Source organism: Phodopus roborovskii, unplaced genomic scaffold (genome assembly GCF_943737965.1).
Source record: "Phodopus roborovskii unplaced genomic scaffold, PHOROB, whole genome shotgun sequence".
NCBI classification, from domain to species: domain Eukaryota; kingdom Metazoa; phylum Chordata; class Mammalia; order Rodentia; family Cricetidae; genus Phodopus; species Phodopus roborovskii.
In genome coordinates, this window is record NW_026126651.1 from 1876782 (window position 1) to 1901636 (window position 24855).

General features: G+C 55.5%; 3 protein-coding genes across 8 annotated transcripts; 1 reads left to right on the forward strand and 2 right to left on the reverse strand.

Moving 5' to 3' along the window:
- Positions 1-3303: 3303 nt before the first annotated feature.
- Bcl2l12 (BCL2 like 12) lies at positions 3304-9851 on the reverse strand. 2 transcript variants are annotated; one of them, XM_051174148.1, is made up of 7 exons: positions 9788-9851; positions 9183-9297; positions 8876-9018; positions 6681-6767; positions 6506-6597; positions 4892-5179; positions 3304-3476 (listed from the first exon to the last, which is right to left on the reverse strand). In XM_051174148.1, the coding sequence occupies exons 2-7, from the start codon at positions 9287-9289 to the stop codon at positions 3426-3428; spliced, it is 768 nt and encodes a 255-aa protein (XP_051030105.1). In that variant the 5' UTR covers positions 9290-9297; positions 9788-9851; the 3' UTR covers positions 3304-3425. The 2 variants fall into 2 exon arrangements, 1 of the variants encoding a protein (XP_051030105.1); XR_007833668.1 differs by having other exon boundaries at positions 3412-3476; positions 4892-5175.
- A 155-nt stretch (positions 9852-10006) lies between these two features.
- On the forward strand, positions 10007-14611 carry Irf3 (interferon regulatory factor 3). 5 transcript variants are annotated; one of them, XM_051174153.1, is made up of 8 exons: positions 10007-10210; positions 10995-11193; positions 12179-12350; positions 12444-12514; positions 12619-12793; positions 12883-13263; positions 13949-14064; positions 14387-14611. In XM_051174153.1, exons 2-8 carry the CDS (start codon positions 11029-11031, stop codon positions 14567-14569), a joined length of 1263 nt encoding a protein of 420 aa, XP_051030110.1. In that variant the 5' UTR covers positions 10007-10210; positions 10995-11028; the 3' UTR covers positions 14570-14611. The 5 variants fall into 5 exon arrangements, with proteins under 5 accessions (XP_051030110.1, XP_051030107.1, XP_051030111.1 ...); XM_051174150.1 differs by having other exon boundaries at positions 11021-11193; XM_051174154.1 differs by having other exon boundaries at positions 11021-11193; positions 12447-12514.
- Positions 14612-15193: 582 nt separating this feature from the next.
- Positions 15194-24557, reverse strand: Scaf1 (SR-related CTD associated factor 1). Its single transcript, XM_051174390.1, has 10 exons — positions 24297-24557; positions 24099-24156; positions 23568-23665; positions 23209-23309; positions 23005-23120; positions 18169-20826; positions 17662-17744; positions 17225-17443; positions 15667-15795; positions 15194-15554 (listed from the first exon to the last, which is right to left on the reverse strand). The coding sequence occupies exons 1-10, from the start codon at positions 24540-24542 to the stop codon at positions 15363-15365; spliced, it is 3900 nt and encodes a 1299-aa protein (XP_051030347.1). The 5' UTR covers positions 24543-24557; the 3' UTR covers positions 15194-15362.
- Positions 24558-24855: the final 298 nt, after the last annotated feature.

Consider the following 24855-nt stretch of genomic DNA (forward strand, 5'->3'; position numbering starts at 1 on the left):
CCCAAGGGCTGGGATTTAAGGCGTGGGTAAACTTCCCCCAGCCAGTATGATTTCTTTTTCTTTGTTGTGTTGTCTTCGAGACAAGAGTTTCTCTGTGTAGCCCTGGCTGTCCTGGAACTCGGACATCCTCCTGCCTCTGCCTCCCAAGCACTGAGATTAAAAGTGTGCTCCACCATCGCCCGTTCAGTACGATGTCTTGATTGACTCCTGCTACTCCTTCCCAAATCTCAATAGCCCAAGGGCCTTTCCCTCCTAGTCCCCCACACCCCTTCTCTCCGACCCTGGTGCTCCCACCTGCCAGGCCCTACAGCTCACCCCTGCCGTTTGGGGCCTCCCAGCATCCCCCCCCCCCCGCGCCTCTCCCCCAAACGATGTCTCAATCCTTTAACCCCTCCATTCACTTCAGCGTTAACAGTTCATCCTAGTTACCTGGGGCCCCTGCCACCCTCATGGTCCATGTCAATTCACACTGTGCCCCTCTTTGGAGATCAAACTTGCTTTTCTCCCAGGACAAGAGACTTTATCTGTAGCTAGTGAATACTGGGCATTCTGACTTCCACCCAACCACTCTGACAAGAGGTTTTAATAACCTGACACATTCAGGCATTCAGATGGCTACCAACGTAGATTTTTTTTGTTTTGTTTTTGAGACAGGGTTTCCCTCTGAAACAGTCCTGGCTGTCCTGGGACTCACTCTGTAATCCAAACTGGCCATGAACTCACAGGGATCTGCCTGCCTCTGCCTCCTGAAAGCTGGGATTAAAGGCGTGCACCTTATTTTTTTTTTTTTTTAATTTGGATTTTGTTTCTGGCTGTACAAGTATGTGGAAACCAGAGGTTGTGGTGAAAATGCCTTCCTAGATTGCTCTGTACTTTGTTGTTGTTTATGAGACAGGGTTTCTCTGTGGCCCTGGGTGTCCAGGAACTAACTCTGTAGACCAGGCTGGCCTCGAGATCTGCCTGCCTCTGCTCCTGAGTGCTGGGCTTTGTACTTTAATTTTCAGAGCTGGCCTGGAACTCATAGAGATCCCTTTGTGTCTGCCTGTCAAGTGCTAGGATTAAAGCCATTGCTGCCATGCCAGGCACCACATTTATTATTATTATTATTATTATTATTATTATTATTATCCACCTTATTTTTTGAGAAGAGGCCTCAGTGAATCTGGAGCCTCTGCAAGCAAGCTGCAGAGATCCTGTCTCTGACTTTTAGTGCTGGGATGACTGACCTCTGTGCCCAGCTTTTCAGTGGGTGCTGGGAATTGAGTGCAGGTCTTTATGCATAGGCAGCAAACACATTACACTGATAGATCCATTGCTCTAGCCCCAATTTGGGGTCTTTGAAGCAAGGACTCATGTAGCCTACATTGGCCTTAAACATACTAAGTAGCTGAGAATGACTTCGAACCCCTGATCGTCTAAGTGCTGGGATTATAGGCCTGCCGCAGCATGCACTGCGGAGCTTGTACCCATGGAACCTGTGACTCCTCTAACAGCTATACCTCTCAAGCAATGTCTAAAGAGTGCTACCACTCCTTTGGGGGTGAGCAACCCTTTCATAGGGTCACCTAAACCTTTGGGAAACATTTCCATTATGATTTGTAACAGTCGCAAAATTACAGTTAGGAAGTAGCAATGAAAATAATTTCACGGCTGGGGTCACCGCAGCATGAGACACTGTCTTAAAGGGTCGCAGCATTAGGAAGGGTGAGGACACTGGTCTAGCTGAAGGATGTGCCACCAATAGCACCTCAAAAAACAACACAAGAAAAACAGTGTGTCTGGGCGCTGGCTGCCATAAGCCAGATGTGTACCTGTTTCTCCCAGATTGAACGTGAGAAGAGGGAACGCTCTTGAGATTCGGGAACTCGACGAGGCTAAATCTCAGAACCATCCGGGATTCCCAAGCTGTTCGCCAGGGTCACAAAAGCGGTTAAGCACTGGCTGGGAGAGCTCAGGGTAGGTGCAGGATCCCAGCTCCATGTCAGGTAGCCGCAAATGCTGTGACTCCAGTTCCAGGGGACCCGATGGCGGCTGCATGCATACCCATATACCCCACACACACCCCTCAACACACCTGTGTATGTATTTTTAAAATAGAAATCTTATTTTTAGAAATCAATAAGCTGAAGTTAGAGAGGCTACTCAGTGGTTAACAGATTTGTCTGCAGAGGACATAAGTTCTGCTCTCAGGACCTGTACCTGGCAGCTAACTGCCTGTAACTCTAGCGCTAGAGGGTGCAGTGTCTTTTCCTGGCACCTTCCTCCCTTGTACTTACACACACACACACACACACACACACATACACACACACACACACACACATACACACACTCACACATACACACACACACTCACACACACATACTCACACACACATACACGCACTCACACACACATACACACTCACACACATACACACACTCACACACACATACACACTCACACACATACACACACTCACACACACATACACACACACTCACACACTCATACACACACACACTCACACATACACATACATACACACACAGACACATACACACACACACTCATACACACACATACACACACACACATACACACACACACACATACACACACACATACACACACACATACACACACACACACATACACACACACACACACACACACACACACACAGGCTTGGAGATCACTGTGTTATACCTTTTTTGTAGCCTCTGTAGGCACTGCACACATGTAATACACATACATACATACACATAAAAATACACATACATACACATAAAAATTAATAATCTTTGACTTTTCTTTTTCAAGACAGGGTTCTCTGTGGAGCTTTGGAGCCTGACCTGGAACTTGCTCTGTAGACCAGGCTGGCCTGGAACTCAGAGAGAGTTGGCTGCCTCTGCCTCCTAAGGGCTTGGACTAAAGGTGGGTGCCACCAACGCCTGGTCTTAATTTGATTTTTTTAAAGACAGGGTTTCTCTATGTAGCCCCAGCTGTCCTGGAACTCACTCTGTAGACCAGGCTGGCCTCCAACTCAGAGATCTGCCTGCCTCTGCCTCCTGAGTGCTGCCACAGGGTGTGAATCCCAGCACTCAGGAATCATGAGTCACAGGAAAACCAGGGCCACACAGAGAGACCCCAGCTTTAACCAAAGAAAAAAGTAGGTAGAGTGATAAAGACCCCAACCTTGACCTCTCGTCTCCATATATATTCCAGTCCACTCAAATGCACATGTACACACATGTAAACTCACACACTCAACAAACACTTGAGTGCTCTAGGTGAAGAACAAAGCTTTTAATATGGAGACATCTCTAAACAATCTTTTTGGCAAAAAAAAAGCGGCATAGCAGCCACCACCCCACAGCCCTGAGAGGAAATGTGTGTGTCATCAGACCCTGAGGCCGGTCTTGCAGTGGCTTCAGAGGGGGCCTCAGTCCAAGGGTAAGTTCAAGTCCACAGGAGAGATGGCCAGGATGCCTGCCTGTAGGGGACAGAGAGCCATGACACCACTCTGTGATACAGGGAAGGAGACTGGGGCCCAGAGAGATGGGACCAGGTGCCCACTAGGGATGGGAAGACACTGACAGACACAAAGTGGGACAGGTAATTCAGCGCTGGCTATTCTGAGCTGGTTTCAGTCTGCTCAAAGGCCTGTCCTTTAACTGTGGCCAGCCTCTGGCCTCCCCATGAGCTCTTGTCGTCTGCTAAAAGAAGCAGGTATGCCAGCTTCTTGGAGGAGCCCACATGTCCATCCTCTCCGCATTCTGCTCCAGTGTGGTCTGGACTCCTCCATGACTCCCTACCTCCCTATCCCAGGGGATGCAGGAGGAACCCTACCGATAACAGCATCTTTGGCCTGGTGCCCATATTCAGTCTTGAGAGAACCTACAGCCTCATCAACCACTGGAATCCACAGTCCTTCCTGCTGGGACTAGCACCCACCTCCAGGCCTCTCCAGGTCCATCCCCAAGGCTAGATGGGGCAATGCACAGACAATCTGTATCCAGAGTGCCCATCTCAGGGTGATCAAAGGCCCTCCCATGGCTGTGTGTCCTTTTCTCCCCTTCTGATGTGCTGGACTCTACCACTGACGTTTATCCCAACCTTCATTTGTTAATATTCTGAGACAAGATCTCATTCAGTTGCCTAGGCTAACCTTGAACCTACTCTGAAGCCGGGGTGTCTTTAAACCTTCATGGTTTTTGCTTTTTTTCCTGAGACAGGGTTTCTCTGTATTGCTTCAGAGCCTGTCCTAAAACTTGCTCTGTAGACCAGGCTGGCCTCAAACTCACAGAGATCCGCCTGCCTCTGCCTCTCAAGTGTTCGGATTAAAGGCGTGTGCCACCACTGCCTGGCTAAACCTGCACATTCTTTGGTACCTGGGGTGACAGGCCTGTGCCACTAGGCACCATCCAATGCCCCCTTATTCCCTCACCTCCCAGGTCTCACCATATAGCTCTAGCTGGTTTGGAATTCCCTATATCTATCCCGACTGGCCTTGACCTCATAGAAATGTGCTTGCCTGGGTCCTGGGATTAAAAGTAAGGTACTATGCCAAGTAGATTTATTTCTACTTTGTGTATAAAATAGTAAATAGGGTCCAGGGAAGACCTCACCGGGCTGATTATCAGCATAGGAAGCAGAGGTCACAAGCATCCCTGAAGAATCCACTAATCACCCTAAAAAGATAAGGGGACTGGGGAGCTATATGAGCTATTCTCACAACTGCTAGATCATGATGGGCATCAGAACTCAGCAACGTGCCTGGCACACAGCAAGTGCTCAATAAACACATGAGGTGAATGGAAGAGCTGGAAATTCTGGAAGGAAACCTAAGCTATCGCCCATCAGATGGCAGTAGGTAAACTGAAGCCTGGCAGGGTGTGTGCCACTTACCCAGCCCCCATGGGCCTGAATCCAGGGCGCAAAGCTGTGTACATGCTCCACGCTGAGGCCAGCCAGGGTACCCCCGAGTCCGGCCACGCGCCGACTCAGCTCCATGGCCAAAGCCAGGCGGGCCAGCGGTTCCGGGGATGGCGGTGGGGGTGCTGGGCACGACAGCGAAGGGCTCGCACGGTTTGGGGAGGAGCTGACTTCCCGGCTGGAGAAGAGTTCCACAAGGCGGGCAAATGAGCCAGCGGACAGGCGAGCCAGTCTACGGTGCAGAGCTGGGTCAGAAGCTAGCTGGGGGGGGGGGGGGGGGGCAGTGTTAGTTACTGCTTCTAAGCTCCATGGCCTTAACCAGTGGGCTCCCAGGGAGGGGGCCTAGACTCGGAGGCAAGTACAGTTCTGAGTTCTAAACAGTAAATTCTCCTATAGTCAAGAGTCCCTGAGCGGGGTGGCGAGATGGCTCAGAGGTTAAGAGCATCGACTGTTCTTCCAGAGGGTCTGAGTTCAAGTCCCAGCACATGGTGGCTCAACCATCTATAATTCGAGCTGGTGCCCTCTACTGATGTGATCCCAGCACTCGGGAGGAAGAGTCAGGTGGATCTCTGAGTTCAAGGCCAACCTGATCTACTGAGAGTTCTGGGACAGCCCTGTCTCAAGAAAGAGGAAAAAGAGTTGTTTTCTTTTTTCTTTTTCTTTTTTTTTCCCCTTGGTTCTTTGAGACAGGGTTTCTCTGTGGCTTTGAAGGCTGTCCTGGAACTAGCTCTGTAGTTCTCAAACTCACAGAGACCCGGCTGCCTCTGCCTCTGAGTGCTGGGAATAAAGGTGTGTGCCACCACTGCCTGGCTGAGGCTTTTGTTTTCTACACAGATAATCGATGTTATGTCAGATTCCAAGGAACTCGGAAGCAATGCCCACCTCTAGTGGCATTTCCTCCTTTGTAGTCAGTCGGGGCTGTTTTGTTTGTTTTAGAGACAGGGCTTTATTATGTAGCCCTGGCTGGTCTTGAACTCACAGAGATCCACTGCCTCTGCCTCCCAACTACTGGGATTAAAAGTGTGCACCCAAGTCCCACCTTGTTTTGTTAAAACAAGGTCACCCGTATAGCCTGGGCTGTCCTGGAACTCTCTCTGGAGCTCAGGCTAACTTTGAACTAGTGGCAATCCTCCTGCCTCACATTCCAAGAGTGCTGGGAGGAAAGTTGTGTGCCACCATGTTCACTACAATCAAATGTTACACACCTGCTAACAGCCAGTCTCTTACCTGGCTCAAGTTTCTGTTTGTTTGCTGTTCTTTGGTTTTGAGTATTTTAGTTGGGGGAGAGGGTAAGGGAGAGCAGAGTTAAGGACCTCAGCTTGCTAGGCAAGGGCTCCGTCACTGAGCCAATCGCTAATGCCTCTGGTGGGTTCTGTTGACTAGATCCCCCTTGCATGCTGACGGTCCATGAAGGGCACTGGTTTCAAGTCCTACTGTGGTGAGGCTCCAAAGCTCCGGCAAGAATGATATAGTGTTCACTGGAGCCCCGGAGCCTCACCCTTCACCAAGACAACACAGCTCCTGCCTCTGCCCTACCCCACAGCTGCGCTCTCCAAGGCATGGAGCACAGGCCCATCCATCCATCACCTTTTGGTTGATGACTTCTGCCTCCTCCTCCAACAAGGCTACCAGCCTCCTCAGCAGGGCTTCCTTTTCTGTGGACGGAGGGCCCTGGAACTCTGGAGGCAGAAGAGAGCTGCACTAAGGAGAGGCCTGGCTTCACTGGCGCTCTCTCTGGTCTCTAGACTCCTCCGCCACCTACCTGGGCTGGGCGGAGACCTCAGTTGCTCTTGGACCAACTGTTCCAGACGCTGGGCGACCAGGGCATAGAAGTCTGAAGTAGCTGGGCCTGGTGGAAAGAATAAGTCTTTGCGCCTACAGAACAGGATGCTACGGATTCTATCCTCCACACCATCTTACTAGACAGGAACAATTTCCATCTCACAAGGGTAAACTGAGGCCATGAGAGAATTTGGTAGAAGATGTCAAAATCCTCAGCCTTTCTACTTTGTTGCACCCTCAAATTAAACAGAATGTTCAACCTAGACTCTGGAGATTATTTTACCCAATAAGGGCAAACACATAGCACCCTGCCATGAGCACCTTACCCCTGGTCCAGGTCACAGGTCACAGGCAGCAAGTGACCAGACTCAGCTCCACAGCTGAGGTGAGCCATCTAATCACGTGTGTCCTTTAGAATTATTTCTTAATACTACATATGTGGGTGTTCAGCCTGCATGTGTGTCTGTGTACCACTTGGGTGTGTGGTGCCCATGAAGGCTACAAAAGCACACCAGAGGCTGAATGACCTAGCAGTTTAGTGGCTGCTCTTCCAGAAGATCTGGGTTCAATTCCCACCACCTACATGGTGGCTCCCAAGTTCCTTTAACTCCACATCCACGAGATCCAATGCTCTTCATGGTGGCCCACGGCTTTAATCCCAGCACTCAGGAGCCAGAGGCAGGTGGATCTCTGTAGATTTGAGGCCAGCCTGGTGTACAGAGTGAGTTCCACTATGGCTGTGGAGTATTACGCTCACTAGGCAAAGATGTGGTACATTTGTTTATGCTGCATTTGTTTATCTAAAGAGGTGTTGCTTTGCTTGCACCTGATTGGTCTAATAAAAAGAGGAATGGCCAATAGCTATGCAGCAGAGGGACAGGCAGGAGCTGGAAGGCAGAGAGAATGAGTAGGAAGAGGAAATCTAGGCTCCAGAGAGAAGGGAGAGAGGAGCATGCCAGCCAGCCACGGAGTAAGCAGGGGAACAGGACATACAGAATGAAAGAAAGGGAAAAGCCGCGAAGCCAGCCCTACATGAAAAGAAAAATTAAAATAAGCTATAATCCAGGACAGCCTCCAAAGTCACACAGAAACCCTGTCCCCAAAACAAAATAAATAAATCATCTCATTGTCAGGGAAGGGCATTAGAGGTAGCCTTTCCAGGCATCACCCTCCCTGTGGAGTGGGGGGTGGGGTGGGATGGGAGGATGGTCCAGGGGCATGGGAGGGAGGGAGAGGGAACTGGGGTCTCTATGTAAAATAAGAAAAATAAATGAATAAAATAAGTTATAAGAGCTAATGGGCTGGGAGGTGGTGGGAGGGGACTCTCCTCTGCTCCCCGATGTGTGCCACCATTGCCTTACGTGCTGTTGGCAACGGCACACAGGGCCCCTTGCATGCCAGGCAGGCACTCTACTGACTCATTAGCTTTCTGTAATCCAGGCTGGCCTTAAACTCACAGCAATCCTCCTGCCTCAGCCTCCCACCTGCTGACTACAGCAATGCACCCCCACACCCAGGGCTACTGACCATCATTAGTCAAGTACTGATACTCCTTCTTACAGTCTTTATCTGCCACTTGAAAAAAGGGGGAACAAGGAGGAGATTTGCCCAGTCAGATTACCAACTGGCCAGTGAGCTGTGATTAACAACCATGGCCCCTGTTACAGAGAACTCTTCCCTAAGAGCCAGGGAAGCACTAAGTAAGGAAAGATACTTCCCTAAGAAGGGAGCCAGAGCACCCTCTGGCTGGTCAACCACAGAACTGGAAGGTAGACTTCTAAGCAGAGAGCTGGGCAGTGGTGCCTCAGGCCTTTAATCCCAGCATACGGGAGGCTGAGGCAGGTGATCTCTGTGAGTTCTAGGCCAGCCTGGTCTACAGAGCGAGTTCCAGGCCAGCCAAACCTACACAGAGAAACCCTGTCTCGAAAACAAACAAGAACAACAACAAAAACCCAAAATGAAATGCCTGTGATTTCAGTAGGAGGCGGCCTGTTGCAGGACGGCTCCAGCAAGTGTGACTCTGCCTCAACACTGCCTAGAAAGAAGCCCGACAGAGGAGGGGGTTACTTATGGCCTGTGCTAAAACTGAGCGGTGTTCACCTTGTACTGTCTGGATTTTGTAACCAAAGTTCCTAGCCATTAAAGTTTCACAAGTGACCCGGGTAAATCTCTTACCAGGCTGAGAGCCATAACAGGGGCGTAGGGGAAGAAAGCAGGGTCGGGAGGACTCCGGGGGAGGGGCTCCTCTCCCCAGGGGACAAGGGAGGCATCTTCGGAGGCGGCTCAGGAAATCTGTTGGCTCCTCTTGGGCAGGGCTCCTAGGGACAAGAACCTTGGACTGACCCCATGGAAGATCACTCTCGAAACTCGAGATAGGTATATGGGGTCAGAGCTGAAAGGAGGAGACAGGCTGGGACCAGGACCGAGGCTGGGGAAGACCTTCCATTAAAAGCTGACCCTGGGGCAGAGGCCACTCACTCACCTGGGTGGAGCTGGGACAGGGGACCCAGCCGCTTCACCGCGCCTCAGGAAGGCAGCCAGAACCCTCAGGGTGTCCTCTCGGAGCCCCAGCTCTTCAGAGCCGGCCATGGAAGCAGCTGAAGGAGAAAACGGAGGATGAACCCAAGTGTGGTGATAAACTCAAACTTCCGAGTCCCTGAATGAAGAGGGCGCCAGAACTCGGGAGACAGAAAAGTTGGTCACTGGGACAGTTGATTCCGTCGAGGAAAGGGGGACTGGAAAGAGGAGGTTTTAAGGCAGGAGGAAGCTGAGTGCTTAAACTCCTACATCCAGGACAGGGGATGGGGTTTGGAACTCCCAGCCCTGCATCCTGAAAGGTCCACTCATTCAGGTATTTAAGTCCTTAGCGGATAAAGAACTACCAATCCCAGTACGCTCTGCGGCACACATTGGCCCGATTTCCCCGCTTTTCGCCGAACAGCCTGCTGGGAGATGTAGTTCTAACTACCTCTGGCTAGCACCGGAGACCCCGGGTGCTCGAACGTCAGAGGCAGGACTGGCTGTGGCCGCGTATGAAACTGGTTCCCTCCCCTTTCTGTTCCAGTCTCTTGCTGGCACCACGCTCACCTGGTTCTGGGTTCTGCTCTAGTCGCGCTGGCGCTGGCTCCCGCGCTTTCACTCAATTTCTACCAACTTTTCTTCGTAAATTCAACTTTCCCGCGCCTGCGCACTGGGCCGACCTGGCAACCGCCCCAACATTGAAGGGGCGTGGCGTTGTGGTGCAGCTCATTTGCATACGGCGTTCCCAGCATGCCTGTGGGCGGAAAGGCCAAAAGAGGGCATCGAGAGTTGGGTTGCGCCCAGAAGTTTCTTCTCGGCGTTTGCGATTCTTACCCAAATTATGAGAAAATTGTTTCTACCTCAAAATACGGTTAGAGAAGCAAGTCCCAGCGCTCGGAGGCTTAGCTGACAGGAGGGGCAGGGTGCGTGGCTGCGAGACTCAGGAGTACTGGGAGCCCTGAAGCCCCAGGGGCGCGCGATCCCTCCCCGGTAGGTAACGCGGAAGAACCGGGCGGGTGGCGGCCTCAGGGCGCAGGCTGGGGCAGCCCCGACGCGCAGGTGCTCGGCTGCCGAGAACCAGACGGGCCGGCCGAGGTCGGAGGCCGAAGGTAGTAATGTTGCCGCAAGTTCAAGGCCAGTCTGCTCCACAGTGAGAGACAGCCGGGCCAAGCTGGACCACAGGATGAGCTCCCGACTAGCCTGGGCTACGTGAGTTGAAATCCGGCCTGGCTCCCGAATACGTTTGAGGCTACCTTTGTTTACAGTGGAGTTCAGGCCAGCCTGGGCCACGTAGTGAGTCCCAGGCCAGCCTGGATTGCATAGTGAGTTCAAGACCAGCCTATGCTACGTACTAAGACCCTGTCTCGTAACATCCGTAAAAAAGGATATAGAAAAATCAAAATAGAAGAAGGCTGGAGAGAGGCGACTGCACTTGGGGGCACTTGAGAGAATACTCTGGAAATAAGCACGGGGTTTCAGTGCAAGGGAACTGTAGGTAAGGGAGCAGTCACGGTCTCGGAAAGACTATGGAAAGAGACTCCACCCTGTTAGTGGGTTACCTGCTGGGGATAGTAGAGGGGTTTACACTGGTAAAGGAGAAGGAATTCGTGGGTAGGCATAGTTTCTACCGAAGGCGCTAGGGTAGCAAAGGCGGTCCCAATGGGGATGAAAGGTGGGAAGGAGTTTCCCATTTGTACCCCACGGAAGCATGGGTGAAAGATTTGCGCTGTGGCGGGTCAGAGAGGTTTGAGTGCGTTTGCCCTATGACACGCAGGCTCACGAACTGCCCCGTATGCGCAGGCCCGAGCATGGGAACCCCGAAACCGCGGATCTTGCCCTGGCTGGTGTCGCAGCTGGACCTGGGGCAGCTGGAAGGCGTGGCCTGGCTGGATGAGAGCCGCACTCGGTTCCGGATTCCATGGAAGCATGGCTTACGGCAGGACGCCCAAATGGCTGACTTTGGCATCTTCCAGGTGCTGGGGCCGGAAGGCTTTGGGAGACTTCAGAGAGGCGTTCCTGGGCGTGGCTAGGCAGGGGCGGGGTCTTGCTAATGAAGGTGGGTGGGACTAGTGGGATGGACAGGAACTGATTGGCAGACTCCAAGAATAGAACCCGGAAATTAAATTTGGATTGCTTATTTTGTTTTTTCGAGACAGGGTTTTCTCTATGACTTTGGAGCCTATCCTGGAACTAGCTCTTGTAGATCAGGCTGGTCTCGAACTCACAGAGATCCGCCTGCCTCTGCCTCCCGAGTGCTGGGATTAAAGGCCTTTGGATTGCTTAAGGGTGGCCATAGCAGTGATTCTCAACCTGTGGGTCGAGACCTTTCCACAGGGTTTGCATATCAGATATTTACATTACGATACATAAACAGTAGCAAAACTACAGTTACTAAGTAGTGACGAAAATCATTATATGGTTGAGGTCATCACAGCATGAACTATATTAGAAGGTCACAGTATTAAGAAGGTTGAGAATTACTGCTACAGAGGGTTGGAGATCTTTGGGAGTAGGCTCTTGATTTTAGAACCCTCAAACCTTAAGGTCTGAGAATGCCTTGTGGATGGGTTATTAACTTAGCATGGACTAGAGACAGTAATAGAATGTGAGACTGGTCCCCAGAGGTTGTCGTGGCGGGAGGTACCACCCAGTCCTAGAAGGATGGCTTAGGAAAAACAAGGCTGGAGGACATGGTGGCAGTTTGTGATCCCAGCACTCTGGAGGCATCAGCAGGGGCTCAGCTTTGGTTAGTGTGTGAGAAACCCTTTCAAAACCAAAGGGGATTCCTTTTGGTGCAGAAAGTAGAGGTTAGAGATGGGGATGGAAAGCCCAGGCGCACAGTGAATGTGAGACGGACCTTGGGTCTGAAACCACAGGATGGAACATGGTGGGAGATGTCAGGACCTTGGGGCAGAGTCTAAGTCATCTCCCCTCCTATCCTGGAATCATTGATGTCAGGCTTGGGCCGAAGCCAGTGGCGCCTACACCCCAGGGAAGGATAAGCCGGACCTGTCGACCTGGAAGAGGAACTTCCGGTCAGCCCTGAACCGGAAGGAAGTGCTGCGATTAGCTGATGACCAGAGCAAGGACCCTTTTGACCCTCATAAAGTGTATGAGTTTGTGACACCAGGTGTGTAACCAGGCTGGGTCGGGCGGGGGTCACAGGACCCTTGGGATCAGGAGGACCTCTGCCCTTCCTTCTACTCACCCTTTCTCTGGACAGCAGCAAGAGACTTTGTACATCTGGAGCCCTCCCCTGATAGCAGTGGCATAAGCAGTGTGTCTGATCCCCAGGTGAGGAGGGACCAGTTCTGTGCTTCACCCTTGCCCTGTCCGTCCCCACCCCCAGCTTTTACCCCGGACCTCCTCCTCTGCCTGAGGCTGTTGACTTCCTCCAGGAAGACCTCTTGGAATTACTGGGTGACTTGGTCTTGAGGCCCCTCCCAGATGAGGGGTCCTCAGGCCAGGCTATTGTTCCTGATCACTCTCAACTACTGCTGAGCCCCAATTTGGACAACTTCCCGCACCTGGCACCCCGGGAAAACCCTCTGAGGCAGCTGCTAGCTGAGGAGCGTGAGTGCTGGCGATGGGGCAGGGAGGCTGCAGCAAGGACGGCAGTCCTCACCCTGGTCCTCACGTCTCCCCTTTCGTGCCCCTCGCAGAATGGGAGTTCGAAGTGACTGCCTTCTATCGAGGCCGCCAGGCCTTCCAGCAGACGCTCTTTTGCCCTGGGGGCCTTCGGCTGGTGGGCACCACCGACAGTAACAGGACACTGCCTGGGCAGCCAGTCACCCTGCCAGACCCTGAGGAGCTTCTGACAGACAGACTTGCCAGGGAGTATGTGAGGCATGTACTCAAGGGGCTGGGCAAGGGGCTGGCACTGTGGAGGTCAGGGCAGTGTCTCTGGGCCCAGCGTCTGGGTCACTCTCATTCCTTCTGGGCTCTGGGCGAGGAGCTGCTTCCAGACAGCGGGCGAGGGCCTGATGGAGAGGTCCCCAAGGACAAGGATGGAGGCGTGTTCGACCTTGGGCCCTTTGTGACAGGTGAGTACCCTATGGGAATTGACAGACCATGGTGGTTGGTTGAACTCAAAGCCTTGCTACTCTGTTCTGTGACAAAGGCTGTTACCACCAGGGGGACTGGCTGCTGTAACTGTTGGACCTAATGGAGTACAGGCACCATAAGAAGCTCTGGCAACCATATTATAGTAAATACAGGAATGGTGATGGGGCTGAGGATTTGGCAAATTACAGGAAAAGTTAAGTCCCTAGGGTTCTGCTGCCCGGCAGTTTTGTGGAGCGATGAGCCCAGCATCTGCCATGGGACAAACACATAGGTCTGTTGAGAACCCAGAAGAGCCAAGTGCTGATGGAGAATTTTAAAGCTATTTTGAGAAAGGGTCTCACTTGTAGCCCAAGCCTCCTAAGTGCTAGGATGCCAGCTGTGAGGAGGAACCAGCTTCATGTTGCACTGGGCCTCCAAAGCCCTGAGCTCCTAGGAAATCCCTCCTCCTCACTGCTGAGCCTCTGGGTGGAGTGGGCTGGCATCTCACTTCCACAGCGCTGCAGAAGGAAGGCGGGGGCATGGATGAGGAGTTGTGTGGCAGGGACTTTTCCAGATAGACAGTGCCTGTGGTGGTAGAGTGCGTTACCAGGGAAGACAGCAAGTTGAGTGTATGAAAAGGGTAGAGTCGTCCCTTCCTCTCTGACCTGACTCCTGGGTTCCCAGATCTGATCGCCTTCATGGAAGGAAGTGGACACTCCCCACGCTACACTCTGTGGTTCTGTGTGGGGGAGTCGTGGCCCCAGGACCAGCCGTGGGTCAAGAGGCTTGTGATGGTCAAGGTGCCAGCTGTCTTGTGCTTCTGGGGCTGGGAGGGCCCATTTGTGGAGGAACCCAGCAGCAGCCTGGGACTAAAGCTCCCAAAAGCCCCCCCCACCCCTACCAAGAAACCACAACTCCAACAGGGCTCTTACAGTGGCGCAGTTCCCATCCTCCACAGGGTCTACCCATCACATCATGACGACCCTGGGCCCCGTAGCTGGGAGTGTCCAGCTCCCAGGGGCCCCACTGCAGCCCTGGGCTGAGGGAAGGTCCACCCTGTGCTGTGCTGGGGGCTTGCAGCTGTTTGGAGATTTACCCTGGCTCCTTCCTGCCCCTGTGTAGGTTGTTCCCACGTGTCTCAAGGAGCTGTTAGAGATGGCCCGGGAAGGGGGAGCCTCCTCTCTGAGAACCGTGGACTTGCACATCTCCAATAGCCAGCCTATCTCCCTCACTTCTGACCAATACAAGGCCTACCTCCAGGACTTGGTGGAGGACATGGATTTTCAGGCCACTGGAGACACCTAAGCCCCTGCTTCGCGGCCACCAATAAAGCAGTTTATGCCACCATCACATGTCTGTCTGTGTTACACTGACCCCAAGCTGGTGATTATTGTGCAGCCCATTGTGTTTCCCATGTGCAGCCGAGTGTAGGTGAGTGAGGCACAAGGAGCCGAGCCGGCACAACGAGGCTACCAGCTCTTGGCCTCTCTCCGAGGTCCTGGAGAAAGTATCACAAAGAAAGCAAGAGGCAGGCAGGACCAGGTAGCGATGAACGGCAGCTAAAACACACTGTGGGGCAGACGGGCTCACATGCAGCTCTTGTTGGCCTCGGTTTCCTTCTAGGATCATGGGTTGGGCCACTGCAGCCTCTCAGCTGCTGACGCCGGAGGCCACTCAATGGGGTCAGCTGCAGTGTCACTAGCGGGGCCCTGCCTCCTGTCACCACCCTATTCCTGGGTCTGGTGTGGCCCCTTCGTGTTGCCCCCCACAACCCTTTCCTCCTGAAAAGAAAAGAGCATTTTATGAAGATACAATCTCTCTGTAGCCCTGGCTGTCCTTGAACTGAGATCGGGCTGCTTAAGTGTGCACCACTACACCGGCTACATTTCATGAAATCTTTAATGAAATTGGAGGGGTCATGACAGGGGCTGAGGCCTTGGGGGTAGGCTACGGGGCCGGGGTAACGGGCAGGGGCAGGGCTGGGTGGGGCTGTCCTCTTCCTCACAGTGACCCCATCACCCCACTGGGGGGTTAGTGGAGGAAGTGGAGCCATAAATATGTCCAGAGTCTCGGAGGCGCAGGAACAGGGTATGAAGTCTCAGAGAGGGGGCAAGGGCAGGCCTGGGCCACCCTTGTCTGGGGGCCCTGGCTCCTTGGGTGGCCGAGGGGGTCCTGGGGGGTCCCCCGGCTTGCGCCCGTGCTTGCGGAAGTAGCGGTAGCGCTGGACGTAGGCCCTCACCAGGTTGCCCACCTTGACAGGGTTGATCTCTCCGCTTTTGCTGTGGCAGATCTGCGGAGCCAGGGGCAGCTGAGTCCCTGCCAGCCCAAGGCACCCTCCACCCTGGCTCAGTGACGGCCACCCTGGACCCCTCTCCTCTCCGGGACCCAGGCCCCCATCCCACCTTGTGGACAGCCTTCCTCAGGATGTCCTTGTACTCCTCCTTGGTGATGTCTTTCTTCTGGTAGTATGGCTTGATGGCCAACTTCACCTCTTCCACCGCCCGCTCCTGTGTGTGCAGCTTCTTCAGATACTGTGGGACGGGACGAGGACAGTAAAGACCAGGCAGGCGAGGAGACCTGCAGTGCCCTCACCCTGTGCTGGCCAGGCCCGGCAGTGTGCTGGCAGACAAACCCAGTCAAACAATGCTGTTCCTTCCAGGCAGTGCTGGGTCTGGGACGGGGCGGGGCTTGGGAGTGCAGCTGCTCTACGCCCAGCCCCAGCTTGCTTTCTAGGTAGTGTCTCTAAGTGGCCCATTCTTGCCTTCAACTTTTAAATCTCCTGCCTCAGTCTCAAGCGGTAGGATCAGAGGCGTGTGTCCCACACACAGCTGGTCAGGACTCTCCCTAAGCAGGCCTGACAGGCTTATTCTGGCTGTGGACCTTCTGAAGTGGCAGGGGCACCCAGCGTGGCTGCTCCCACTCTGCTCTGGTCCACGTCGCCTGTGCCTGGAGAAGCACAGGCTGGGCTCAGGGCTCAGGCTGCTAAGGTGGTCAGCGTCACGGGGGCCCGGTCTTCTACCACCGGGGAACTAGACCCTGTGACTGACTCATGGAAAAACGGGGCACACCATAAAGGGGGGCTGTGCCGGGAGGCCGAGCTTCCTGGGAAAGCAGCATCCGTGACCACAGGCAGAGCTGCTTTCCCAAAACAAGTGCATGGAGGCCAGAGACAGGTGGGACAGAGCCTGGGCCCGCAGCAAGGTACGTGTAGGCGGAGAGCAGGGCACTACAATACCTGCTTTGGTCCCAGCTACAGGCAGAGCCAGTTTCAGCTCTGTAACATAAAAGGGGCTGCTTGCTACACTACACCACACACTTGCCAAGAGAAGATCATCAGTACAAAACCGTGCCAGAGGCCTGGCTGGCAGGGCAAAGGAATGTTCACAAGCCAGGGACTAGGTGAGCTGAGGCCATCTGTTTCAATGCAAGCCTGTTCCTCAGCCAATGAGAGGCGCAGCATGGGCAGCCAGTGCCTTCAGACAGTGACGTCAGGGCCATGACCAGGTAAAGCCACCTGGACAGGGTTTAAAGGAAGCAGGCCAAGGCCAGGGGGCAGCGGCCAAACGCCATTCTCCCTTTGCACCTGCAGGGCCCTCACTCCAGCCAGGGATGGCGCAACGCCGTCACCCTTGCCTCTCAGTCTTCACAAAGGCTAGGGCTCCAGGCCTGATCTCTATGTATGGCCAGCTCAACCCTAAGTGCTTGATTTTCTTCCAAAAACCACCATCCCCCAGTTACACAACAGTGGGGAGCAACATTAAAGGTGGTGTTTATAAACATATGTGCGTTTACAAACTATAAATACTTTCAATTCTTTACACAGGTTAGTTCTTTCTATCTGGGGCTGAGGGTGGAACCCAGGGCCTCTTCAGTACCGAGCTGCGTGTCTACCCTGGCTCTTGTGGCCGCCCAGCACCCTGCCCCGGTCACCTAGCCCTCTCTCGTCCCCAGTCCCCTCACCTTGTCGGTGTCGCCGCGCCCCTCTGAGCTGCTGCTGCCCTCTCTCCTGTCAGATGCAGGGGCCAGGCCAGTGGGGGTAGGAGGGGTGGAGCCACAGCCCCCTATGGGGAGGCTGCCAGGAAGCAGGTAGCTGGAAGGGCCTGGGGGCAGGCCCAGAGAAGTGGGTACAGGAGCTGGTGTCACCCCCAGAGTGGAGGGTGGCTTCCGATGGCTGAGGATCTGTGAGAAGAGAGTATGATGAGCCAAGGAAGGTAGAAGGGAAGAGGGGATTTTTGTACCCCTCTGTTCCCTCAAATTTCCCAATGTTAAGAGAGCAATAGGCTCCTCTTCTGGCCAATACCTTGCCCTAAGGCCTGCTGGGAGTTGTAGTTCCTCTCCTACCCCGAGGCAATGGACAAAAGAAGGGGCTGTGGGGACTCTTCCCCATGGGAGCCCACCTGGTTGGTGGCCTGGATCAGCTCCTGGGCCTTTGCTCGGCTGGCCAGGTTGGCCTCTTCCATCTTGAACAGCAGTGCAGTCACTGCAATGGACAGAGACATGACAATCAATCAGTGCTGGTATCAGATCAGGATGGGATGGGTAGCAAAGCTCACCCGACTCTGACGCTGCCAGGGCCCCCACTTGATCCCAGGACTGTAAAACCTCAGCTCCCAACAGAAAAAAAGACCACAGACCCCAATGTCCTTACGACTCACGGGGTGTATGTACATGCAGGGGCGGGGACCAAAGTACGATGTGGAGTAACATCCGCTCCCTGACCCACCCTCGTCCCAGCTTTCCCCCAGCCAGGCGGCCGCCAGCGCCCTGCTCAAACTCCGCACTCTGTGCTAGCCACCTCACACTGCTCCCTACAGGTCCCAGACTGGACTGGACTCCGCCCTGCTCCACCCACCCAACCCGACCCAGCCATCCCTTCTTTCCTCTCCCCACTTCACAAGACTCACAGGCCAGGACACCGCTGGTGGTGCAGTCCACACCAGCAGGAAGGTTCCAGGGCATGGGTGGGGGTAGCGTGGGCAGCTGGGAGACCCTAGCGGCTGGCCCATCCTCTGCGCCAGAGTCGCCAGCTGTAGACCCGGCACTGGGAGCCGTACTTGGGGCGGCTGCGGCGGTGCTGGTGGCTGTGGTAGTAGCAGGCTGCTGCTCCTCCTCTTCCTCCTCCTCCTCCTCTTCCTCCTCCTCCTCCGCCCCTACTCGGACCCCAGTGTCCTCAGCGGCTTCTTCGGGCAGGAAGGAGACTTCGGGAGTCTTGCAGCTGCTGTCCACGGTCTGGGAGTCCGGGGTGAGTGCGGGTGGGGGGGGGGCTACCTTAGGTGGTGGCGTACCGGGGGCCTTGGTGGTCCGCTCCTCCCCAGACCATGATGTCTCCTCTGTCCCCTTGACACTGGCTGCCTGGCTGCAGCTGTCCGCCTTGGACTTCTTCAATGAACCGGGCCCACCGCTGGCCGTGCTACTGCCTCCGCTGCGGATCTTCTTCCGGGTCTTCGACGGCTTCGTCTTCCCCTTGGTCCCCTTGGCTTTCTTGGCCCCGGCCTTGGCCTTGGCCTTGGTCTTTTTGGGCTTGGTGCTGCCAGGGGCCACCTTGGCCACCTCTGCAGGAGCCCGCTCATCTGGCTTAAGGAATGGCGAGCGGCTCTCACGGTCTCGGCTAAACTTGACCCCAATGGAGCCCAGGCCTGAAGAGGAGGAGTCCTTGGCAGGGGTGGTACTGCTGACCCCCTCTCGGATGAGCACAGCCACCTTGGACTGCAGTTTCACCTTGCGCGAGGAGCAGGACGACGACGACGAGGAGGAGCCGCTGCTTAGCGGGGCCTTGGGCAGTGGCCCCGAACCAGGCGCTGAGTCCTTAGGTGGCCGCGTCTTCTTGGATGACCGATCCCTGTCTCGGCCCCGGTCCCCCCCATCAAGCGCCTTCCGTCGAGATCCTTTCTCCCTTGAAGACGAGGATGAGGATGCAGCCCCTGAACGCCTCCGCTCCTTGTCTCCCTTGCCACCCCGCTCATCGGCACTCAGACCATCAGAGTCATAGAGAACCTCCCGCTTTGGGGACATGGCAGGTGCTGGCGAAGGTGCACGCGGCTCTGCCTTGTCTGGGCGGCCCACCGTGATGGTCCGCTTGATGGCAAACAGGTCGTGGTCGGTGAGGTCCTGGATAGAGGGCGGCACGGCCCCACGGCGCCGGCTGTCACGGTCAGACCCTGAGGGTGGCCCAGGTGCAGGCAACTTCTCCACGTCCCCAGCGCGCTTCTCGGCCCGTGAGCGCGATCGCTTCTTCTTCTTCTTGCCACCCTCGCGGCGCTTGCCACGGTGCCGCTCACGCCGCGAGGATGAAGAGGAAGATGCAGCCGGGGGTGGGGAGGCTGAGCGCCGTCGGCGCCTGCGCTTCTCCCGGGAGCGTGACCGGTGGCCCCCGCGTCTCCGATCAGCACTGCGCGAGCGAGACCGGCGGCGGGAACGAGACCGTGAGCGCCGGCGGGCAGCACTGTGCGAACTAAGCTTGCGCTCCCGTGAGCGATGCTTCTTGGCATCCCAGGCTGGCGAGTCGGGTGGGGCCGGGTCCCCGCTGCGCTGCCGCTCTCGTCGGGCCTTTTTGCGTGCGGGCGGTGGGCCTGGAGAAGCCGAGCGCTGGCGGTAGCGCTCACGTCGCTGCGTTAGGATTTTGCGGCGCAGGTCCAGGCCGCCCCAGCGTGCATCTGCAGCCGGAGGTGCAGGCGGCTCACCCAGGTCCACCTGCAGTGCGCCTTCGCCATCAGAGTCAGCATGCAGGGACAAGAAGTCGTCGCCCTCAGGGGCACGTGGGGCAGAGGCTGCGGGCGCAGCAGGAGTGGCCACTGAAGCAAGGGTGGCTACCGAGGCTGGAGGCTGACGAGGGCGCCCAGCCCGGAACAGTGACACCGAGACCCTGGGCTCCTCCTCGGGCTGCACAATCTCGCCCTCCTCGATCTCGGGATCAGTCGGGGGTAGCGGTGGCAGTGGCAGCGCTGGTCCACCAGCTGTCACTACTTCCACTGACACCTTGCCCTCAAGACAGGCCTCAACCTCAGGTCCCACCACGAAGACCCTGCGGCGGGGGGCCCCTTCGACCCTCGTGGAGTCTGCCTGCGGTGGTGTCCCTGGGGCTCCCAGCGTCTGCGGGGGTGGGGGCTCCGGGCGGGGGCTGTCGTCACCTGGGAAGTCCTGGCTCAAGCTGTTGTCATCGTAGATGCCTGCCAGGGTCTCTGAGATGCGGCTGATGCTCTGTGACAGACCCTCCTCTTCCTCCTCCTCTTCCTCCTCCTCCTCTGGTGAGGGGCTCCCCGCGGATGAACTAGGGTTGGAGCCTGTGGGCTCGAAGGGGTCATACTTTTGCTCCGGGGCTGGCGGCGGGGAGTAGGCCTCATCGGTGGGGTGGAAGGGGTCATAGATGTCGAACCTCGGGGCAGGCAGGGCTGGAGGGGGCGGAGGAGGAGGAGGGGGAGATGGCGAGGAAGAGGATGGGGAAGGGGAAGGCGAGGAGGAGGCAGAGGAGGGAGCAGGAGGAGGGGCAGGCCCTCCATCCCCTGTGCCCAAGGTGAGGAGGTGTCGGGCACAGGCAGGCCGAGAAGCGTGAGACTGTGGAGAAACTGCAAAGAACAGGGTAGGCACAGTCAGTACCACCCCGCTCGTCTTCCGGTGCAGAGGCCTGCACCGGCCACTGCAACAGTTGCCCCCAACCCCATCCTGACCCTCCTCCGACTTTGGTCACGCAGGAAAAAACTGCAAGTACAACAGGCTGGGGTGGTAAGGGTTACATCTCTAGCAGAACCTATTTATTATTTATTATTACCAGGCAATTAAGGAATAGGGGTTGCTGTTTAGTGAGGTTAGGGACTCGGGTATGCAGTGGCAGAGCTCTGGCCTAGCATTTGTGTGGTCATCCAATACAGCAGGAAAATGGTCCTCCACTCCACACTTGAGCCCTGAAGGTGCAATGACGTAATCTCCCACACCACCAGTTGGCCCTAAAGCCAACAGTCTGCCTTGACCAATGGCAGTGATGTCCCCACAGGACAGAAGAGCTAGCTAGCGGCCTCCTACATGAGGTGAACCTGCTGTCGAGAAGAGGCAGCTTAGACCATGAAATGGCAACACCAGAGCCCTGGCAAGGCAAGAGCCCTTCCAAGCTTTTGCCCCCAACCTGCACCCAAGAGCTAAGAAACAAGAGCCACCAACCAATAGGGGCATCAGGGAGTACTTGCCCCTTTTCACAGGACAGACTCTGCAAGTCTCCTTAGTTTACCCCACTGCACCGGGGCACAAAGCAGCAAGGGCTGAGCCTAGACTCAGACGACGTATCTAAGCATGGGAGCCAGCGAGGACTGTGCCAGCCCCTCATGGAGACTCAGGTCATAACACTCTCTGGTCACGTGACCACAGGCCCCTAGCTCAACCCATCTTTGGATTCCTTCTATGCAATCAGTCTGGCAAGGCGGTGGTGGTGCAGGCCTTTAATCCCAGCACTTGGGAAGCAGATGCAGACAGATCTCCATGAATTTGAGGCCAGCCTGGTCTACAGAGCGAGTTCCAGGACAGGCTCCAAAGCTACAGAGAGAAACCCTGTCTGGAAAAACCAAAACACAAAACTAATCTAGAAAGACCCACAAACAGTGCGAAGCCACAGCCCTAAACCCAGAGGCTGAAGCAGGAGAGCCTGAATTCAGGGTCCGTGGGCCACCTGACCACACCAAACACCCCACTGCCAAGATTAAAAAAAAAAGACACATGGTGGTGGCCCAAGACTGCAATCCCAGCACAGGGGAGGGTGTGGCAGGACTGCCCCAAGTTCCAGGCCAGCCTGAGTAACAGTGCAAGACCCCATCTCAAAAAACACACAAAAACCAACAAAACGCCAGCATGGGTTTAGAGTCCCCAGGAGACCAGCTGGCCCCATAATATACATCCCGGGCAGGAGCCTCTTGTCTGTGTGAACAGACGCTCATCCTCTGCAGCCTCTGGGGCTGGGTTCTGGAGTGAGATCGCCTGGTTGTCACCCAGGCCAGTCCTGTACTCTGAGCCCCACATACTCTCCCGTCAGCCCGCCAGCGGCTGCGGAGACTGTGGATGAGGACCCGGGCTGCTGCAGGCCTCTATGGGGCCATCGGAACACATGCCCCTCACAACCGAGAAGAAAAGGGACAAAGTCCCTGTGACCCGTCTCGGCGGGGTCACAGCTCTTTATGGCACTGGGACCCAACCTGGGCACAGGCCTGTCTCTCTGCTGCCCTTGTAAAAGCACACACAGAGGGAGGGTAGCCTGCTGGGGCTTACACACCACCAGCAGCACAAAACCAAAGGTCACAGGGGAGCCTGAGGCAGGGCCCAACCTTAGGTGTTCACTGGTGCCACTGTGCTCGGAGGGCACTGGGCACCTACCAGCAGCACAGTGCGAAGCAGATTCTAGCTCCTACACAACCACAGCACACAACCCGAACGCCTGCCTTTCCCTCAGACTCAAGATGTGGCCAGGCCCCCCAAAGCTGAACCCCAACTCAGACACTAGCAGTCAGCTGGCCATGCAGTAGGTACCGGCACGCTTGATGCGCCTACATAATCACCATGCTCTCTTCCCATATGCACTAACTCGCATCTAACATCATAGCCATCCTTACTGTCTTCAGTACAAATCGCTTACGTGAGGCTAGGGCTTAGCTTGGTGGCGGATTGCCTGCTGCGCATATGTGAGACTCCCCCAAAGTCCAGTACCCAGCACCGTTAACACCCATAAAAACAGTTAATTTCCACACAACTCCAAGACCACATACCCGTTTTTCCTGTCCTCCAGGCCCTGAGGCGGGGCAGAAGGCTGGGCACAGGTAGAGGCATGGGGTCCCTGTCACCAATGCGGACCTCAGCTACCAGCTCAAGCATGTCTTCACTTCTGCAAAGCGAAGGAGATGGTGAGTCCTGGCAGTGCCACAGCCCTCAAGGTTACAGTCACCCCCACCTTCAACTGCCCAGATTCTTACTCGCCAGGTCGCAGGTCCAAGCGGCTGGGGACCCAGGTATCTGGTGGATCCAGGATGTTCACCAGCCCCACAAGAAAGCTGTCTGCAGCTGTGTCCAAAACCTGGAAGGGCCAGGTTGGGCTCTGTTCTGTTGACACTCACACCAAAACCTGCCCAGTAGTTCTAGCCTCTCAGGGACCCACCAACGTTCCCCAAGGACATTCAGGGATCCAACCAACCTTACCCTTCGTGGTCTCTGGCAGCAGCTTAGTCTGGGATCCGGTCCCCAGACTCCCATCACTGCCCACAGAGTTACCCCAGACCCAGGGATACAGATCCCCAGTTCCGTTGTCTTGCAGGCCCCAGGATGTGGTACTCACAGTGGCTGTGTCAGCACCCCCTGACTCCTGTGAGCGAGGCTCTGACCGTGGACTCCGGCAGCAGCGCCTCCATCGAAGGCCATGGCACCTAGAGGCATCTGGAAAGACATTGAAGTGAGGTGGGACTCAATGTGAGGCTGTGCAGAACACAGGCCAGGACCAGACCTAACAATTGCTGCCCAGTATCTACCACCTCCCAATTAGGGCACAACCCGAGCTCCCCCAACCCAGCCTACACCCACTGAATTACCGAAAGAGATGTCTCAGCTTGACCCTGGGTCTAGATGTTTCCTGCCTACCAAGTGTCCTGCTACCCTGCTCACAAGCTCTCAGCAGCCCTGAGGCCACACTGACACCATTTCCCTATGTTGTAGGTCTGCTGGTCCCCTGCCAACCTGGCCTTCCTCCTGCAAACCTAGTCCCCTGTCACTCCTGACCCTGGCCCGACACTCATGAAGCCTCAGGAAGAACCAAGATACCAAGCCCAGAGGAGGGGTAGGGGTAAGGGCCTGAAAGGACTAGACCTCTTACCTTTTTCAGGAGGCAGATCCCCCTGCAGGGAGCTTCCCACAGCCTGCTGAATGGCCCGCTGAGAAAGGGGGGATTAAAAATCAGGGGTGTCAGGGAAGAGACTTCTGTAACCTCTGCCAGGCAGCCCACAGCCAGACCACGGGCCCTACAGGGACCCATTTCCTCCAGGTTCCAGACCCTCAGCCCCAGCTGTCTTACCAGGATAAAGGCAGAAGGAGAAAGGGCAGGATCTCTGTCAGGTGGACCGTCGCCCCGATCCTCTCCCGACTCCTCTGCTTTACCTCGAGACTCATCTTCCTCCTCCATGGTCACCTGGGGTTGAGGGCGACAGTGTGGAGTGAAGCAAGCCTCCAGCGCCGCCTCCACTGCGCCCTCCTTTAGTGGCCCTCTCTTCCTGGCGACCCTGTACTTGGTCCCATGCTGCCCTGCAGGGACTAGAGCCATTCTCGTCCTTCTGGATTTCAGCCGCCTCCCCTGGCAATGGGGGGGGGGGGGCTCTCTGCCACCTGCTCTCACATCTGGCCCTGCACTTCCCAGTTTCCCAAGGCACCTAGTCAAAACGCACATTCCCCAACCCAACCAGGTAGATGCAGACTCAACCATGACTCTGGGTCTCATGATTTTACGAGTGTGCTTCAGTCTCAGAAGCCCACCTTCCCCACAGTGGGGAACACGCCAACCTGCTCAGTGGTACTCTGGGACAGGTACCACAGCTTCACATAGCATCCGCCACCCTCCACGGTGACGAACCAAAGAG

Bases quoted from the DNA above. Each gene is read 5' to 3' on its own strand.
- Irf3 (XM_051174153.1), top strand. From the start codon at position 11,029: ATGGGAACCCCGAAACCGCGGATCTTGCCCTGGCTGGTGTCGCAGCTG. The intron at 12,351-12,443 runs GTGTGTAACCAG...TTCTCTGGACAG, and splicing joins GTATGAGTTTGTGACACCAG to CAGCAAGAGACTTTGTACAT. The intron at 12,794-12,882 runs GTGAGTGCTGGC...TGCCCCTCGCAG, and splicing joins GCAGCTGCTAGCTGAGGAGC to AATGGGAGTTCGAAGTGACT.
- Bcl2l12 (XM_051174148.1), bottom strand. From the start codon at position 9,289: ATGGCCGGCTCTGAAGAGCTGGGGCTCCGAGAGGACACCCTGAGGGTT. The intron at 9,019-9,182 runs GTGAGTGAGTGG...TCTTGTCCCTAG, and splicing joins CCTGTCCCAGCTCCACCCAG to GAGCCCTGCCCAAGAGGAGC. The intron at 6,768-8,875 runs GTAAGAGATTTA...TCTTTCCACCAG, and splicing joins CTGTTATGGCTCTCAGCCTG to GCCCAGCTACTTCAGACTTC.
- Scaf1 (XM_051174390.1), bottom strand. From the start codon at position 24,542: ATGGCTCTAGTCCCTGCAGGGCAGCATGGGACCAAGTACAGGGTCGCC. The intron at 23,666-24,098 runs GTAAGAGGTCTA...ATGTCTTTCCAG, and splicing joins GGATCTGCCTCCTGAAAAAG to ATGCCTCTAGGTGCCATGGC. The intron at 17,444-17,661 runs GTGGGCTCCCAT...CTCTTCTCACAG, and splicing joins TGATCCAGGCCACCAACCAG to ATCCTCAGCCATCGGAAGCC.